The 19,119-nt window shown below is 43.9% G+C and overlaps 2 protein-coding genes and 1 long non-coding RNA gene across 8 annotated transcripts in view; 1 reads left to right on the forward strand and 2 right to left on the reverse strand.

Moving 5' to 3' along the window:
- LOC137227607 (uncharacterized) overlaps positions 1-19,119 on the forward strand; it is an 83,438-nt gene that overhangs the window by 35,700 nt on the left and 28,619 nt on the right. The gene's annotated exons all lie outside the window — the stretch shown is intronic.
- TAL2 (TAL bHLH transcription factor 2) lies at positions 1,908-18,428 on the reverse strand. Of its 5 annotated transcripts, none has more exons than XM_067743765.1 (2): positions 18,323-18,428; positions 1,908-5,028 (listed from the first exon to the last, which is right to left on the reverse strand). In XM_067743765.1, exons 1-2 carry the CDS (start codon positions 18,352-18,354, stop codon positions 4,677-4,679), a joined length of 384 nt encoding a protein of 127 aa, XP_067599866.1. In that variant the 5' UTR covers positions 18,355-18,428; the 3' UTR covers positions 1,908-4,676. The 5 variants fall into 5 exon arrangements, with proteins under 5 accessions (XP_067599866.1, XP_067599869.1, XP_067599870.1 ...); XM_067743768.1 differs by having other exon boundaries at positions 1,908-5,004; positions 18,323-18,411; XM_067743769.1 differs by lacking the exon at positions 18,323-18,428 and adding an exon at positions 10,439-10,650 and having other exon boundaries at positions 1,908-5,004.
- Positions 18,388-19,119, reverse strand: part of FKTN (fukutin) — an 89,414-nt gene continuing 88,682 nt past the window's right edge. The window contains exon 11 of one of the 2 annotated variants that reach the window (XM_067743760.1): positions 18,388-18,428. In XM_067743760.1, the coding sequence (XP_067599861.1) occupies positions 18,403-18,428 (26 nt within the window). In that variant the 3' untranslated portion in view covers positions 18,388-18,402. The remainder of the gene's footprint in view (positions 18,429-19,119) is intronic. The other variant, XM_067743759.1, reaches the window with a different exon arrangement.

Genomic DNA, 19,119 nt, shown 5'->3' on the forward strand with positions numbered 1-19,119 from the left:
ATTAAAAATCTTTTAAACCTAGTGATTTTTAATGCTAATGATAGGTCATTAGCAATAAAGAGAAAATAGAACAGAAATTTCCCTGTTTATAGTAAACTCCAATAGTCATAGAAGGGAGGGTGTGTTTAGGAGCCCATGCCCTGGCTTCTTATAATCCTGAACCACACTCTCCCCTTGGCATTCCTTCCTAACACCTGCCACTTTAAATCCCCCACTTTGCATTGCCATTAAGCTTTTAGATTCCCTCCTTATCTTTGACCTTTTTATTTAAGGATATGACTTTTAGCTAACCTTTGGCCTGCAGGTCAGCAGTTAAGCTGTCCATTCTCCTGACCCCTTTCATCCTTTGGCCTTTTAAGGACAAAGCCTGTTGTGCGTAACTTATACATATTTGGGTCATCTCAAGCCATTCTTAGCTGGTGAAACCTCATCAGGCAGGTGCTGCAAGAGACTTGGTGAATGGATATTTTGAGAAACAAACTTTTAAGAAGAGCTTTAGGGATAGACACATACACACTACTATATATAAAATAAATAACTGATGAAGACCTACTGTATAGCACAGGAAACTCTCTACTCAATGCTCTGTAATGGCCCAGATGGGAAAAGAATCTAAAAAAGAGTGGATATATGTATACGTATAACTGATTCACTTTGCTGTACACCTGAAACTAACACAACATTGTAAATCAACTATACTCCAATAAAAATTAAAAAAAAAAAAGAAGAGCTTTAGACTTGGGATTTCTCACGAAAATTCAGCCTGTTCAAGTTGCATTTCAGTGTCGTCTTTCAGGGGAGGCTAGAGGAGTATTCTTAATGGAGCTAGTCTCGGTATAGTTTTCTCATTTTAAAAGTGAGGTCACTGGCAAGGCTGTTGTGAAGACTCAATGTTATAAACTGTCACTGCCCTCAAGGAGATCTTAACTTGTTGCTGGGGACAGAATATGCACAAGATGTATATAACACAGGGGAGAGGAAGTAAGGGTCTTGAAGCATGTAAGAGGATTCTACAAAAGGAGAAATTAGACTGAGTCGTGGAAATCTAGGAGGACTTCATGTAAGGTGGTGTTTAAGATGAGTCAAGCTTCCTGAAGGAGTGGTATTTAAGATCAGTCATGAAGGATTTTAGCAAGTGGAATTTAGTGCAAGCAGATGGACTCACAAGAGGAAAGTCAGAGGTATTAGAGTGTGGCCTGTTGGACCACCAAGTGAAGTGGTTTCATTAGCAGGTATAAAATACTTAGGCAATTGTGGAAAGTAAAGGGAATAGTACATTGAGCCAGGCTGCAGAGGGCTTGGTTTGCTGGGGTATGGCATCTGTCTCAGTCTGGTGGACAAGACACTAAAGGTTTGATAGCAGGGGACGACCTGACCATAGCTGTGATTTGAGAAGGACAGTTAGGAAGCTGTGTGAAAAATGAAGTGAAGGGAGGGACTAATTAGGGGATGCTAGATATTTTTTTTTAATAAATGTATTTATTTTTGGCTGTGTTGGGTCTTCATTGCTGTGCGCGGGCTTTCTCTAGTTGCAGTGAGTGGGGGCTACTCTCCGTTGCAGTGTGCAGGCTTCTCACTGTGGTGGCTTCTCTTGTTGCGGTGCACAGGCTTCAGTAGTTGTGGCACGTGGACTCAGTAGTTGTGGCTTGTGGGCTCTAGAGCTCAGGCTCAGTAGTTGTGGTGCACAGGCTTAGTTGCTCCGCGGCACGTGGGATCTTCCCGGGCCAGGGCTCGAACCCGTGTCCCTTGCATTGGCAGGCAGATTCTTAACCACTGCACCACCAGGGAAGCCCTAGATTTTTTTTTTAGACTCAAGATAACAGGGGGAGTGGGGTTCAAAGGATGGACAGAATGGGTGGATGTGCTTAGTAAATTTGTGAAATACTTTCTAAAGAAAAAAAAAACAATTTCTTTTCTTAAATAATTTATTTTCAATAAGTTAATAGTTAAATAGCAATTTAGAATCAATGATTACAAACTCACAAAACACATCACCAAATAAAATCTTTGGTTGGTACCTCTAATCACATTCTACAAAGCACAATAATTCAATTAAAAGGCATATGAAGATCACTGAACACTATTGAAAAGAGATGAGTCTAATAATGAGGTGCTTGGCCATTTTCAATCCTAAAATCCTTAGTGGCTGTACAGGGCTGTAGACAGGCTGGACGTGCTGGCTCAGAAGATCTCACACTATGTCCTGGGTGGCACTAACTGTCCATGTGACCTCTGGAAAGTTACTTCAAAACCCTCTGGACTGTTTTCTCCTCTGTAAAAGGAGGAGTAGAATTCGCCAATCTAATGATCTGTATAAATAAATGGGCCTGTTTATACTTGGCTTCCGGAAGTTTCCAGTGGTGCCCATAGCGGAACAAACACTTGTTTTCAAGTAACAGAGTAGCATAAATGATATAATATGTCTAAAGTTTTCTTTTGGGTGCAAATGGCCCATAAAGAGATGTACCATCAGTGAACTAGAATTCATTTGAACCATAAATTCTTACTACTGCAATCACCAAGCCGTAAGTACAGGACACCAAGGAAGGCTGTGGAGTGATTTTAGAATTAGCTTCCAGTCTCACAGATACCTTGGCAAGGTTTTGGTCCATATAACTACAATTCCTTTTAACAGTCACTTTAACCTAACACAACTTGATAGGCCAAAATCCAACTTGCAAAAGAAATCATTTAAGAGATGAATTACATTAAGTAATATTTTAAATGTTTATTCATTTATTGTAGGAATTTCCTATAGGGTTTCTTTAAATAACTGTTCCCTCATTTAGTTTAACGATACTCAATCTCCTCACGGCTTTTTGGCGGTACTCGGTTACTTTTCAGTGGAAAGGCCTTCTGTGCACAACAGACATGGCCCCAGCAGCAGAGAAGTGCACTCATTCTGAGAAGAGCAGTAAAATCCCGTGTTCAGGCAAAGAGGTCTTCTCTGCCTTCCTCAGCAACATGAGGCTAATATAAAAATGCTGTCAAAAGTGTTACTTTGAGTTAATGCCAGATGAGAGAATAAGCAATATTACTCAATTGACAAACTGTCATTAAAGCTTTGAGATGTACTATCACCTGGTAGTTTGGGGACAAATGTAAGTCCACATAAGCTCATGAGAAAGAAATGCAAATTCAGGGGAAATCCCCTGGTCTCTGTGCTTATGTGTTTCCCAGGACTATTCTGGGTCTGTGGGGACATTTACTGAATGCAGTTTAAAGAAAGGATCTACACGGAAAATGCATTGTTTCTGATAAACGCGTTGTTCTACAAGCGTCAACGCTGTGTAGAGTTTACATTATGACCTTGCTATTTTGGGAGAATGAGATTTTGAGGGCGCCTCATCCAGATTTCTTCTAAGCACCAAACCAAAGAGGCTCATTTCAGCCTTTCATAAATCAAATACCTTCTTTCTAGAGTGGCAGAAAATTTAAATTCCTCTACAGTGCATACATGATCTCAAATCCATCTATTTCCTGCCTGTAGTTCAGACGGTTTTAAAACCAATGCACCACCAAGAACTCTGGGGGACATGAAATGTCCCATAGACAATCAAATGACATTATTTGTATTCTGGGCTCAACTATGGGATCCCTTTTTGAATCTAAGCATCATCAGGGTGGCACAAGGGGGTGAGTTCTGCCAGATCCACGCTGTTTCACTCATTGTGGGTACCGCCTCTCCCAGTGTAGACTGAGCTAATGCTCCATAGCAGGGAAAACAAATCACATGTTCATGAATTCATTAAAGTCTGGTATCAACATTCCTATTGTCTACATCTTTTGTTAAGCTCTCTATTAAATGGTAATATTTAGATTTTCATCATTATATTTGAATTTTACAGGTCTTAAGTCAGCAGAAACTCAGGCTAAATTAAAAGTTTTGATACCTGACATGGGAAACTAAGGGGTTAGAAAACCTATTTTAGCTAGCTGGTTTTCATAAGAAAACTATGAACTCTCGTAAATTATCAGGTCCTTTCCTCTCACAGGTATAATCCACCATTTGGCTTTAGAGATAACATATACATACACAGCCCTGTGCAAGTGACACCTCACATGTCCATAGAGATAAAGGATGCAGAGCTCTTCCACAGGTATCTGCTGCCTTCCTGTGGTCCTCACATGTCAGGAGGGTCTTTTCTTCACAGATGTTCCTGCAAGTCTCCAGGCTGGTTTCTGCAAGGGCTATCTTTTCATTTGTCTTACATTGTTCACCCTTGATCAAATATGCCTCATTTTTCAAAACAAACTTTAAAATATGTTCAGAGGGAAGCATTTTCTACTCAACCATCTGAGATCCATTTTGAGAAAACTTTCTTATAACTGAAAACATACGGAGTAAAACAGTGATTTTCAAACCAGTTTTTAACCTAAGGGTCTTTTTTTTTTTTTTTTTCAAACAACATCTTATGCAGAACCCAGATTTATAACATAGACAGAGACAGGCTGATCTGACTGAAGCCCTGGGGGTGGGGGGTGACAGACGCCCAAGCCACGTTCCTCATGGTCCCTTTCAGCATCCTGAAGCCGACCCTGAGCCACCTCCTATGAAGCTTAAATTCATGCCTCACAAATTATTCATCAGGTTGACTCTGGAACATGCAAAAGGCTGTCGACAGCTAGTTACTTCTGAACCAGTGCTGCCTGGGGTGACGACAGCCAGAGCCCCACTACGGAATGTGGTGGCTTGGGCCGGATGATGGAACCTGGTAATCACCAAGGAGAGTCCTGTCCGGCAGGTGGGGTCCTTGGGGGAAGAGGCCCAGAATATTTCCCGGAGCAGCCACTCCCGTTTGCTGTAGGCTTTGCTCCCCCAAGACCTTCACCAGGAAGTTGATGTACCTCATCGCCAGGCGAAGCGTTTCGTTTTTGCTCAGCTTCTTGTCGGGAGGGTGAGTGGGGATGAGCTTCCTCAGCTTAGCAAAGGCACTGTTGACGTTCTGCTGCCTCCACCGCTCCCTGGTGTTTGTGAAGATCTTTCTGGTCATGTTGGAGCTCCTGAGACGAGAAAAAGAAAGGGCCCTGAGGGCCAATACCTTGTCAGAGGCCTGCTGGGTAGCACATGTCCTGCCAGGAACTTGAGATGTTAGTCTTCTCCACTCAGATCTTAGGAAATGCATTGCCTCATTTCCAGGTGCTTTGAATCTTCCTTTGACAAGGGAAGAAAACATGGCAGAAGAAAGGGCAGGATAAGAACACCTTCCTTCAGCGTTTCTCTCCCTGGGTGTTTTGAAGCCTCCAGTTCAAATGTGGTTTTATCTTAATACCCCTATTACTACTGTTATAACCAACTCTTCCTAATTGTTCAGAATCAGGCACAGTGTAGGATTGAGTACGTGTGTGAATAAAACATATATTTGCTAATAGAGAGTTGAATATAGATTCTTTAAAAAGGTGGGTGCTGAGATCTAGGCTTCATTAACGAGATAATATTTGGAGTGAAGAAGGTGACAGCACAACTCTCCTCTTAGCTGGCCGACCTCATCTGCAGGATTGGGCCCGCTGTGTAAGAGCTAAAATATCTAAACTGGACCACATTTAGAGGGGGATGAACAGGATGATGAAGAGCCTTGAAACCCAGCTGCGTGAGGAGCAGAAGTGGGGTTGTTTAGCGTGACGAAAGAAGAAAAGGGGCGGGGGGGGGGGTGACGATTTGGCGTGGATGCTGTGGAAGATATCCAGGCTCTCCAAGGTTGAATTTGGATGACCTTTCCGACCCTGGGAGAGGTGATTATTATCGCATATTGCCAATTCTTAATTGTGCCCTTTTTAACATTTAGAGGCATAGGCCCCTTTGTTCAGGTGGCTTGGATTAACCTACGTTAATGGGAACCTTTATGACGCATCAGCAAACGAGCCAAAGCCCAGCACCCAACGTTTGGTGCTCTCGGTTTATGGCTATCAGTTTGCCGCCTGCTCCAGTCTCAGCAACCTGGGCAGAGGGCCCCTTCCTGTGCCCACAAAGAGTAGTAAATATTCCTAACTCCACACGTTCACACATGCCATCTTTCTGTCCCTTGAATTCCCTCCTTGCTGTCTTCTTGCCTATTTCTACACATTCTTTAAAGAGCAGATCCAATCCTCCTTTTCATTCCTATAAAGGCTTCCAGGCCATCCCAGAGCCCCCCATGCCCACAGCCACTGGCGGAAGACAAAGGCTCTTAGGAGAATGAAATAAGTTAATATTTGTAAATCACTGTAACAGTGCCTGACACATAGTAATGGCTATAAAAGTGTTGGGGAATAAATACAACAAAATAATAAATATATTTATAAAGAAAAATGACTTGTGAGGTACTGAATATTCCTGGGGGTGACCCCTTGTTTTCCTGTAACCAAGCCTCTACTGTAATCTCTTGGCTCTTGCTGCCTTTGTTGCTTTATTTTAACCCTTCCTGTAGACCTGTTCTGTTCCATGGGTTTGTGGACATGGTAGGACTGGGTACTGGTGCTCAAGGAGCTTATTGGATGGTCTGGTGGAGGAGGCAGCACATACATAAACACTTAAAAATCACAGCAGAAGGTCCCACACACCAAGGGCCAAGTCCAGAGCTACACTTGCTGACTAGAGAAAGGTGTAAAAGAACCATGTCAAGACCAAAATGATTGGGTCAATGCCATTGAACTTTTCCCTAAGTTCTACCTTTTTTCTATTTCTTTTTTTGAATTTTATTTTATGTATGTTTTTATACAGCAGGTTCTTATTAGTTATCTATTTTATACATATTAGTGGATATATGTCAATCCCAATCTCCTAGTTTTATTTGGGCTTTCCTGAGGATATGAGTTTGTAGGTAAACATCCCGAATATCTGAGAAAAGTTACACAAAGCGCCATGTAGAATGTCAGGCACTTGGTAGGTGCCGCTCAAAGTGCCAGTTTCCTTCCACACCTGTTGTTTGTGTTAACAGCCCACGTTGCAGGAAGGAGTTGGAGGGTTAAAAACTGGCACATACGGTACAAAAGGGTAGGCTGTGATGCAGACCTGTTAAAATGGCAGTCAACCCAACAGGGAGCTCTAGGGCAAAGAGTGACTGTAGAGGAGACCCCACTGGGCAGAAATCACCAGATCCTGGCAGCGCTGCCACGCTCACTCATAGGCTGGGGGCTGCCGGAAGAACGGAGGCCCCCTCCTGAGGGCACTGCCACTGAAGGCTGTCAGCTAACTGCACTCCCTGCAGCTGAACTGCAAGTTTTTTCTTGAAGTGAGATCCAAGCAGCGCACCCCTGTGTGATCTCCGCGTGTACCCAATGCTGAGAACACTGCTCTACTCTCCAAACAGGAGTTCTGAGACCTAGCAAAACTATGTTTGAGAAGGAAGCAGTATCTAAGGGATTAAGAGGTACAAACTATTATGTATAAAATAAGCTACAAGGATATATGCCCCCCAGGACATTTCCCCATGCAGGTCCTTGATGCCTTTCCTGCTTCTGCCTGGGTTGGAGAGGCCAGTGCTGTGCTGAGAAGCCAGTGGTGAGCAGAATCATAGCGGCTCAAGTTCACCGGCTGGCCTCAGGCTCCCTCCATCAGCCACTTAAGTCTATTTCCTCTCTCTGTGGAGACACTCCTAGTTGGACCCATGATCCAAGACAGTCACATGCACTCTAAGCTTTACTATCAACACTTACTGACTCTACGTGCCAGACACTGTGCTCACTGCTGGACACTGAGGAGCCCACTGCCCTGTGACACAGAGAGGGAAGCACAGGGGCTCTAGGAGCAGAGAAACAGCACCGAACTCAGGCATTCTAGGGGGCTTTCAAACTGAACGGAGTGATCCCCAAGGCCTCTTTCTATGCTGAAATGCCACAGTGCCCTGCCCTTGCCTTTTATCTACCTAAGTTATTTCTAAATAACCTAGCCTTTGGATCTACAATGAAAATATGAGCTTTGTCAGACCTGTATCCAACTATACCTAAAATATGAAGGTTTGAACCTAAATCAAGGGGATTTAAAAAACTATGCAGTTTTGCTCACACCAAGGCTGGTTGCTTTGCAGCCAGGACTGTGGAAGCAAAGTCACTTTTAAGCTTCTCTTGTCAAAAGAGGCTTTAGCTCATTCACTAGTCCCATGGGGGGTCTTTTTCAAGCTGGGAAGAAAAGATTAGGCAGGATAAACTAACTGGTGTTCTCTTCTGAGAGGGCTCCATCCTATTGTGAGAAGCAGACAGAGGAAATGGGGAGAAGAGAAGGCTTCTGAAACGTAGCCTTGCCATCCTAGGACATGCTTAATAATTACTTGTTGACTTATCCTCAAGTGTGTTACTCTCCTTCTCCACAGGGGGAAATAGAAATCAGTGATTTAACAAGCTGGAAAAACTCAAAGTAGAGGTCACTGGAAAATTGCTAAGGACTTAATAAATCAAAGGAAAGTGGCATTTAGTGTTTTTCCTGTTGCAAGGAGTGATGGCTGCTAATCTTGATTCAGAGTAATTTAAGAACTGAAAAAGTACCCCAGATGCCACAGAATCAGAGAACATCTGACAGATGTTGAAACAGGCGTGAAGTTTTTTTGTCCCAAGTCACACATCCCTGTGTGGCAGAGCCTGTGTCCCAAGCCTGAGTATTTATGCATCTATGTCACCACTGACTCCTGCTGAGTCAGGGTCCATAACCTTTTTTGTGCCATGGACCTTTTTGGCAGTCTGGGGAAGCCTAGGGACGGATTTCATCTCAGAACAATGATTTCAAATACATGAAGGAAAAAGCCTTTGGTTCCCTTCTCAGAATAAGAGTTTTAAATGTATGAATTAAAATAGACACATAAAATAACCAATTATACTTCATAGGTATTAAAATAATTCTAAAAAGCAAGACAGTAATACCTGTGCTTCACTCTTAACACATTAAACAGATTTGTTACCATCATTTCTAAGTAGTGATACTTAAATGATTTTTTCAGAAGATCTGCAACATGAGTTGAAAGTATGATTTTTATTGGTGACAAAGTCATCAGCACGACTAGTGCCAAAGTAGTTTTTACTCACATTCATAAATAAAGGAAATGCTAAATTTAAACTAAAGGTCAGTAGACATAAAGATGTAATTTTTTCCCACCTAAATATATAGAACGCCTGAATTCTATCCATACACCCGAGTGGGTGTGTGTCATGGGCCCCAGACTAAGAATGCCTGGACAGGAGGAATGTCACGGTAAACTGAATAGGAATATAGGTGTGCACAAACTTCTACTTATACTGTCACCACAGAAGGTAACAGGTTACTGGAGAAAAGAACAATTATGCCCCCAGAAAAGGTGCTGCTTTTTCGTGTGGGTGTTTCCTGGACACAGAGCCCAGGTCAGCTAGAAAGGTTGCAGCACAGAAGTACAGCTAACATTTCTATGGTGGCCTGTCCCAGGCATTCAGACTCACACTGCTCTTTTTTCATAAAACTTTAAATTTCTCTTTCTGGCCTTTGGTCCTGTGTATTTGTCTCTTTCATCTTTCTTTTAAAAGTAAGCGGAAACACTGTCCAGAAAGAGGGCAGTGAAGTGTGGTTTATACAAGTTCATTAGGGGAAGGTGCCTAACCTCCAACACTAGGCACAGCTTTGCCTTTTGAAGTTACTATAGAAATAACACATGATAACTTTAGAAAAAAAAATTCAAGCAGTACACAAGTGATAAAGCAAAAAATAAAAGACCATCCTTATCCATCTACCTATTCAAACTCATTCCCCAGCAGTAGCCAGTTTGGTGTGTGTATATATAATATATGTGTGTGTGTGTATATATATATATATATATATACACACACATATATATTTTATATAAAATATATGTATCCTTTAAAAATCAGAATACATACTATTATGCAGTTACTTTTCTCAGTAGACAACTCTTCTAAATAAGTACATTTGCTATGAATGCGGGTCTTTGGGTGCGCTCCCGGCGCACTGGGAGCGCCACCTGTTCCAAAACGCACTCAACACCCGCGCCTCGCCGCCCACCCCGCCCAACCTGCTGCCCTTGACCGCTTCATTCCCGGCTTTTCCCTTTTTCTTTGTATAACTTTTGCTCCCCTTCGCCGGCAGCGCCTGCCTTGCGATGAAGTTCAGGCGTCCGGGAAAGCATCTCAGCTAAAGTTTCGCACCTGCCAGGTGTCCAGGAGTCGCTCATCCCGACGCAGAAGCTGCCTAAGCGGCCCTCGGAGACACATCAAGGGGTGCCCGGGCATCGGACACCAAGGCGCAGCAGCCCCGCCAACACGCGCTAGAGGACCCACCAGGCTCCCCCGGAGCCGCACCACCGCCCCTGCTCCGCGAAAAGCCCCCAGGTTCTCTCACCGAGTCGCCTTGGTGGCTGCCACCAAGTCAACTCCACACCCCTGCCCTCCGCAGCGAGTGCGGCTCGGACTCGGGGAGCTGCGCCGGAGACCCGCTGGCCCACCAGCCCCGGCAGTGCCCACGTCCCTCTCGGAGTCCACGCACCTCCTCTCCAAGATCGAGGAGCCCGCGCGCGCCGTAGCTGTCGCCCTCGCCTGGGCGCCGCGCCTCCGCTACCGCCTTTATAGGACACCGCCCTTTGTCTCGGGGACCCAGGGGGCCCCTTTCTGACCCGGACTCCGCAGGTCCCTCCCTCCCCCCTCCCCCCACGGCGCGCCCGCTTCCCAGGACCAGCCTCCCTGTGTTCCAGAAACGGAGCAGAGGCGGAAGGAGAACCCTGCTTTGCCTAAGGCTTGGGGACGGGAGGGGTCGTGCCACCTACCCGGCCACGGCGAAGCCGGGCGTGTGACGTACCCACCCTCTTCCACGTCTACAAACCTCGGAAAGTCCATGCCACGTGGTTAACTCATCAGATGTCAATCATTTAAGGCCCAGTAAGTCTCCAACTGTAGTTCAAGAACCACTTGCTTCAGAATCATGGGTGAGGGGAGGCAGATCTCAATATCCACAACCCAGACCACCAGATCAGGTTTTCTGGGGATGGGGTCCGAAATCTGCGTTTTTACTAAGTATCCCAGCAGATGAAGATGCACAAAGAAATTTAACAATCACTGCACCGGACAGATCCCCAGATTTATTCATCCCAGCTTCCAGAGTGCCCCGGGGACTTGGTATTTCAGGGCCTCCTCATTGGTCTTCCTGATTCTGTACTTTCCTCTTTCCGTCCATTCTCCAACATCACCCAGAATGATCCTATGAAAACCCAAGTCAGGTTCCTGTCACTTCTCACTCAAAGCCTTCCCCTGGCTCCCCATTTCACTCAGAGTTAAGCTGAAGTCTTAACAATGGCTCCCAGATTTTACCAGACCCCGTGTGTTCCTTCTCTCCTTGGGGTGTACTCAGCTCTGGAACACTCCAGGCACCCTCCTGCCTCAGGGCCTTTGCACTGTCTGTTTCTACGGCCTGAAACACTCTTCCCCCTCAAGTTATCCAAATAATTCCTTCCCTCACCTCCTTTCATTCATTCAGAAATTATTATTGAGTGTCTGCTATGGGCCAGTGCCTGTTACAGGCACTGGGGATACAACTTCAAACAAAACAGACACAAATTCTGCCCTCAAGGAGCTGACATTCTTCAGGTCTTTGCTCAAATGTCACCTTCTCCATGAGGATTCTCTGACCACAGTATCTAAAATTGCACGTTCACATACACGGGACTCTCCATCCTCCTGCCCTGCTTTATTCTTCTCCTTAGCACTCACCCCCATTTAGTAATATTTTACCCATTTATCTCGTCTGTCTCCTCCTCAAACCCAGTGAACAGGCATTCTTCAAATGTTGGTTGATAAATGAATGGGTAAGTAACAAAATTCTAGGCATCACACTCTCTGAAGGTACCAGCATAGGATTTGGCACAATAAATTCACAAATGCATTAAAGCTTAGTGGATAAGAGCAAAGGACTCTGGATTTGCATTACCCAGGTTGAAATCCCTGATGTACCCAGTTATGTGACCCTAGGTAAATCATGTAATTCTCCCTACCTCAATTTCCTCATCTGTAAAATTTAGCACTGTACCTAGTACACAGTCAGACTACTATAAATTTTACTGTGGTAAATTGTATTATTGTTACAACTACTGGCTCCCTTCCTTGTGAGAGGATTATATAACCCCTCCCATTGTCATGTGACTGGCAATGCCTCCATGTAGGTGAACGGAGAGCAATTCCTCACTCCCTTCCAGGCTTGGCCATGTGACTTGCATCAGCCAATGGAATGTGAGCAAACTTGACATGGTGGTGACAGAACAGAAGCTCTAACAGCCAAATGTAAAATAGATAGCTATTGGGAAGCAGCCGCAGCCGCATAGCACAGGGAGATCAGCTCGGTGCTTTGTGGCCACCTAGAGGGGTGGGATAGGGAGGGTGGGAGGGAGGGAGATGCAAGAGGGAGGGGATATGGGGATATATGTATACATAGAGCTGATTCACTTTGTTATACAGCAGAAACTAATACAACATTGTAAAGCAATTATACTCTAATAAAGATGTTTAAAAAAAAAGAGTGATTGCTGGTTGGGCTTAGACATGAGAAAGTAATGTCTGGGGTTGCTTTCTCAGCCTGGAAGCCATAAAGCAAACCCATAGGCAACCACAGCCTTCACATCACAGGAGTGAGGAATAAATCTTTGCTGTTGTAAGCCACTGAGATTTGGGGGTTGTCTGTCCCCCTCCTCAAAATAAATGCATACAGTTCTTATTATAAATAAAAAAGTTGTTGCATAAACTGCTAGTTCTCAGAGGGCAGGAGGAAAGTGAAGAAAATTCTGTATCTGCCTTTAAGGAGTTCACAGTCTTTGGGAGGAAGAGGACATGACAAAAATGACTAAATACAAGACAGACAGTCCTGAGTGCCAGAGAGTATGAAATTGGAGTTAAGGAGGCAAAGATTCTAGCTGGAGGATCAGCAATTGCTTGTGGGAGGGATGCCATTTAAACTAGGCCTTGAGGCAGGGCTGCCTCTGACATATGTGGGGCTCAGGACAAGGGTACAAATGGAGACTCCTGACCCATCCACATTCCCATTCTTTTCCCACCCCCTTCTCTGTGAAGGGTCTTGTGTATATGACGTGGAATCCCAGCCCACACGGACCTAAGGAAGAGCCCTGTGAAGGTTATGAAAATAGACTCAGGGCCATTTGAGCAGAAATGCAGGGGTTCTGGATATACAGAGTGTGGTATAAATTCAGGGGTCCCTGATACCCTGGGTGTGGTCTAGAATGTGGGAAATGGGCACCTGGTGGGCATTGGAGGAGGACCAGAGCAGGTCCATCTAAAGCACAGAGTCCAAGGCAGGGTCCCCGATCACCTGGGTGCAAAAGTGGGAAATGCTGGATAGGAACTACACACGTATGAGTGGAGGAGAGGGCAGTCCATATGAAGGCAGCTGTGTGCCTTGAACATGGGAGTGATGTGTTTTGATTTACAGTTACAAGCCTCATTCTGGTGGCAGTCAGCGGATGGATTAGAGGGCGGGTTGGAGAGAATGAATGGGTCAATTATGCATAGGCACAAAAGGGGCCTTTGGGAACATACTCTAATATTTGCAGTGAGCAGCCCTGATTTGTCCTTTCTGCCGTCTGTCTCTGTGTGCCACTGAGGGGAACTGCTGCCTCATGGTGCCTCATGGTGCCCAGGTCTCCCACCCGACCTGTTGTACCTCAATCCTGATAGAGGGCATGTTGGAATTTAAACCAAGAACCTACATTACCCTTCCTCTCGGCCAAAAGCCTGCGAGGTAATATATTCTTAATGGCACGTTCTACAGTTGTAAAAAAGAAGTGTAGCAACTAGGAAGCAAGACTGGAAATGTGTGAGGCTAAGTTAAGCAACAGTAAGTGTAAAATAGGACCTGTGTACAAGCGGACGAGGACTGAGAGACAGGACGAGGGGAAAGATGAGGACTGTGGAGAAGGGAGCACAGATGTGTTGGCACAGTGCAACCGGGGTTGACATTTGTTTTCTCCTCTGAAGTTCCTTCCATGTTACTGTTGGTTTTATAATTTCTGAAATGGGGGAAGCCGTCTTGGTGCAGCACGACATTTGTTTTCTCCTCTGAAGTTTCTTCCATGTTACTGTTGGTTTTATAATTTCTGAAATGGGGGAAGCCGTCTTGGTGCAGCACTCCACTGGCAGTGATGCTTCAGCATGATGGGCCCTCTCCCATCCTGTCTCCCAGTGTGGAGAGTTTAGGGGCGAGGTCTTGCAGGGGAAGGGGGTTGAAGTAGGAATTTACATAATCCGATTATTGGGGGATTAGGTTTGGGCAGCTAAACGCCTCTGTGTGCTTGAGCTAAAACCCTTACTATTCATGGCTCTCACCGCCCCCTGGAGAGACTGCACCTGCGGGCTCCTGGGGAGGGATGAGAGGGTTGGGGAGAGAAGAGCAGGTCCCTAGGAGGGCTGGGGCATTGTCAGCCTCTCTGGTTCTGCTGTCTTAATTGATCTGTCTGGATTAGCCTGTGAATGCTGGATCTCTAGTCCTGTGTGCTGGGGCTGTTAGCTTCAGAAAAGACGAACCTGAGGTTTTCAGAAGGGACTCCTGTGAGCCCAGGTGGTTGTGGACCAAAGTCATTTTGGCTGGAGGTCAAGCGTCAGCTCCAACCAGTCTTAAAACTCCCTTCTTCCCTGCTCATTCTCAACCCCCCTCCCAATCCCCAATTCTGCATATCCAGGCCCCAAAGCAACCATCTATTTCTCCATCTATCCAGTCATACATTCAGCCCCCCTTCCATCCATCTATTGTTAAGCTTCCATCAATTTGTTCATCACATGAATTAGCTGGTTCTTGATAGTTAATAAAATTTACTAGTAAATCCTAGATAGATTTTGTTCCTTCAAGTGTGCTACCCTGCAAGTCAACTTTGGTATTTTGACATATGAACTTTGACATTTTCACATTCATTAATAAAGTGTTATATACAGTTACTCAAAGTGAGACAGGCTGGGACCTGGGCCCCTTTGCTGCAGTGCTGCAATGCTTGCACCTGGGCACACCTCTCCTCCAGCAGCAAAATACAAAGAAACTGTCGGGGACTAAAAATAACTGTGTGCATGCGCAGTTGGGACAAATTCTGGACAAAAGATACAAAGAGACCAAAAAGCCCAACTGCCACTTTTGAAGAGCCTGGAGCAAAAGCAGGGTAGTGCTCATGCCCTCTGCACACTAATATGTATAAAATAGATAAATAATGAGAACCTGCTGTATAGCACAGGGAACTCCACTTTGCTGTACAGTAGAAACTAACACAATGTTGTAAAACAACTATACCTCAATAATAAATAAATAAATTTAAAAAATAATAAAAAAAAAATAAAGAAAACCCCACCACCTAAGGGGTGGGCAAAGCACCTAAGCCACCCCAGCCACCCCTCCGGCGAGACCCCTGGACACACCCCTGTCCTCGCCCCATATAAGGAACAAGCTCACCGCCCCCTCAGGGAGCAAGCAAACAAAGGAACCTGTGGTTTGTTCTCGCTTCCGGTTGCTGCAACAGGGGCCCCAGTAAAGCCTTGCCTGAATTCCTTCTATGGCCTCTAGTCAATTTTCATTGATTGGGGAAGGCCAAGAACCCTGGTCGGTAACAAATGCTTTCAAAAATATCTCTGTATTTACATTATCAACTTTCTCATTCCTCATGTTATGTGTCTAGGACTTCTCTCTCCTTTATTAGCTTGCAGAGCTTGTCCATTTTATTTTTCTCTTAAAAAACTACCTCTGTGGTTCACTATTTTTCTGATTTTCTAATGTATTAATTTCTACTATATCTTTATTTATTTATTTATTTTGACTTTCTAGGTTTCATCTTTTTTAATTGAGGTAACTGGTTTATAACACTATATAAGTTTCCTGTGTACAACATTCTATTTCAACTTCTGTATACACTACAGCGTGCTTACCACCGAAAGTTTAGTTTCTATCGTCACCATAGAGTTGACCCCCTTTTAGCTATTTCGCCCCCTCCCCTTCCCCTCTGGTAACCACTATTCCATTTTCTTCATCTAAGTTTTAGTTTTTGCTTGTTTAATATTTCACATGAGTGAAATCATACTGTATTTGTCTTTCTCTGTCTGACTTATTTCACTTTCTACCATACCTTTATTAAATCTGCTTTTTCATTTGCCTATGTTTATTTTGCTCTTTCTCCATCTCCCATTCTTAGATTGTTTATTAATTTTCATTCTTTCTTGTTTAATAAGAAAAGCATTTCAGGCTATGAATTTTCTTCTGATATACCTTTGGTGTCATCCGTCACTTCCATTTGCAGTATCTTTGCCATTAGCCTCTAACATCTGTTGTTTACTTTTCTTTTGAAACTTTTAAAAAATTTCCTTATTGTTGTATTTTTTGGTAACCATGTGCTATTAACTTCTAATTTTATTGCAGTGTAGTCAAAGGTATGCTCCATATTGTTTTTGCTTTGGGATATTTATAAAGAGTTTCTCTAGGTAAAACTTCTATAAATCATCCGTAGGTAATAGAAAAGGAGATATAGCCTTTGTTTGAAAAATAAAATTTTTTTATATACATCCATTAAATTGATCCTCTATATTCATGGGAGTTTTGGTCTATTTGATCTGTTAGAGAGAGTTATGTGAAAATCTCCCTCTACTGTTTTGTGTCTGTTCCTTCCTTTTGGTTTTTCCAAGAGTGTTTGCTTTAAATATTTATATCTTGAGATACAATGCATTTTGCACATAAAGACTCTTGGAAGTTTTATTGACTTAAGAGAATTGTGCCCTGTGTCAACATAAAATGATCTTCTTTGCCTTGCTTCTTCTCATGAATTCCATTTTGTTTTGTGATATTACAACTCCTGTTTATAAATTTGCTTTTTCCAAATAAAACTGTGCCAATTCTTTTACAACTAAATTTGTCAGTATGTGGGTGTTACTTTTGGTCATAGGTTTTATCTTTCTGTGATATTTTATTTGGGAAATTTAAACTCCTTTGAATCCTCTGGGGTTTTTTTTGAGGTACGCGGGCCTCCCACTGTTGTGGCCTCTCCCGTTGCGGAGCACAGGCTCCGGACGCGCAGGCTCAGCGGCCATGGCTCACGCGCCCAGCAGCTCCGCGGCATGTGGGATCTTCCCGGACCGGGGCACGAACCCGTGTCCCCTGCATCGGCAGGCGGACTCTCAACCACTGCGCCACCAGGGAAGCCCTCCTCTTTTTTAAAAGCACCCCCATCTCCATTTTGAATTCTTTAAAGCAAGTCTCATTCTAGTTTACTTGCTTTTGATGAATGAATGCAAGACAGCACTGACTCATTTCTCCAAACAGCTGCCTTCAGCTTGCCCTGCTTTCCGTCAGAAGTCACATAGCTCGTTTCTGTGAAATGAATGCTTCTAAGGCCATGGAAGGAGTTTCTGGTGATTGCTTAATTTGTTTTTTAAGGAGATGAGAAGAACATTCTGGCTGCTGCATGGAGGGGGCCAATAAATGATGTGGGGAGACTAGGAAGCTGTGACAGGAATACAGACGAGAGAGGATGATGGCTTGACCTAGGGGGTGGCATCGAGCACCAACTCTGGGCCACACACTGAATTCTCTACCGCTATTATGTAGCACTAAGTACTAAGTGTCACACTAGTCATTTCACCCAATTTTCTCATTTAATATGAGAAATTATATATTTTCATTATAAAGTTACATGACAAGGTGTTATCCTAGACAAAACAAAATACCACTCCCCCACAATTTAGCTCCCAAATAAATTATTTAACTAAATTCTAAAATGTATGCCCAAAGAAACAAGCCTTCAAACACAGCTGACTGTTTTACTAGCAATTTTTACACAAACGTCTTTTCAGAGCCAGCAGGGGCTATAAATTCTCGTGGATGTTAATGTCACTCCATTCATAGGACTCACAGGGCAAACTGATTAGCTAACCTCCTCTTCCCGCCTCCCCTACTCTACCCTCCCCTGAATGAAAAAAATAACAGAGCAAGTAGCTGCTTTATGATGAAAGCGGGTGATGTGGGAAACCAGGGTACGTGGAAGGAAGAAATACACTGATGTGGCCCACATCTTTACCCGAGCGTTGGGAGGGATGAGAGCTTTGATCTTCTCTCCTAAGGAAAGAGAGATCTGGCTGTTTCATCATCATTTGGGGACTTCCCTGAGGTCATTCCCTAATCATGACAGAAAAGTAAAGCTGCTAGAATCTTTAGGCCAGAGTCCCTGAGGCACACAGGTTTTGTGGCCCTGGACACACTCATAGATAGGAACAACAAAGGAAAAAAATTATACCGATTTAGGAGGAAGCACACCTGCTGTCCACTGGGTTTTTCCCCCCTGCAGCACACTGTGACTTTCAGTGACAAAAGAGGAGAAACAATATTACTCTGTAAATAAGTTATCCTTACTTGGAAGCTTGCCACAGCCTGTTACCAAACATCCTCCATCTAAGAAGGAGTGAACGAACGTTGAATCTCAGGGATGGTCCTCAACTGGATCCACATGTAAGGAGCCCTGTTTGAATAAAGAAGGTGGAGGTGAGGAGAGTGATCCGACCACAATCCGGAATCAGATTTGCAAAGGTTCTCTGTACTGTTGTTCATCTGCCCCGTTGATGCCCTTTCTTCCTGTCTCCCCTCTTTTCTGTCTGCTAACCCAGTGCCTTGCCTGGGATAAGCACAATGATGAGGCTACTGGTTTGCATTTAAGTAGAGGAATTTGTTAATTGGTCTAGAGGCTCACTGCTGCATTGTAACTTTCTCAAACTGGCCACTTATTTAAGAAATAAAAAGCTGGTCAAATTGCAAAAAGAAATTAATCTTCTGAGCCTGTTTTCTATAAACTGGGAGTAATAAATACTCATTGATATGCTGTGGACTAAGTGGGAAAAGGTACTGAGAAATACCAAATGGAAAGCAGCTTTGTATAGAAGCTGAGAGGCCTTTCATTAGGCTTTGGAGGCAGACTGGTGTTTGAATTCCTGCTCTGACACCAGCTGCCATCCTGGGCAGGTTACTTAACTTCTTCCAGTCTCAATTTTCTCAGCTGTAAACTGGAAATAATATCAACTTCATGGATTATTGTAAAGACTCAGTGCACTAATGTACATGAAGTTAGTGACTAGGAGTAAATGCTTTAAACAGTGGTAATAGGCATCTAATAAAATCATAGTTGCTCAATAAATACTCATTTTATTACCAGAAAA

The sequence above is a fragment of the Pseudorca crassidens genome, chromosome 7 (assembly GCF_039906515.1).
Source record: "Pseudorca crassidens isolate mPseCra1 chromosome 7, mPseCra1.hap1, whole genome shotgun sequence".
Classification (NCBI taxonomy): domain Eukaryota; kingdom Metazoa; phylum Chordata; class Mammalia; order Artiodactyla; family Delphinidae; genus Pseudorca; species Pseudorca crassidens.

Excerpts from the sequence above, each read along its gene's own strand:
- TAL2 (XM_067743765.1), bottom strand. The coding sequence starts at position 18,354 with ATGTTTGGTAACAGGCTGTGGCAAGCTTCCAA. Across the intron at positions 5,029-18,322 it reads AGGCTGTGGCAAGCTTCCAA|GGCCCTTTCTTTTTCTCGTC; the intron begins GTAAGGATAACT and ends ATTGGCCCTCAG.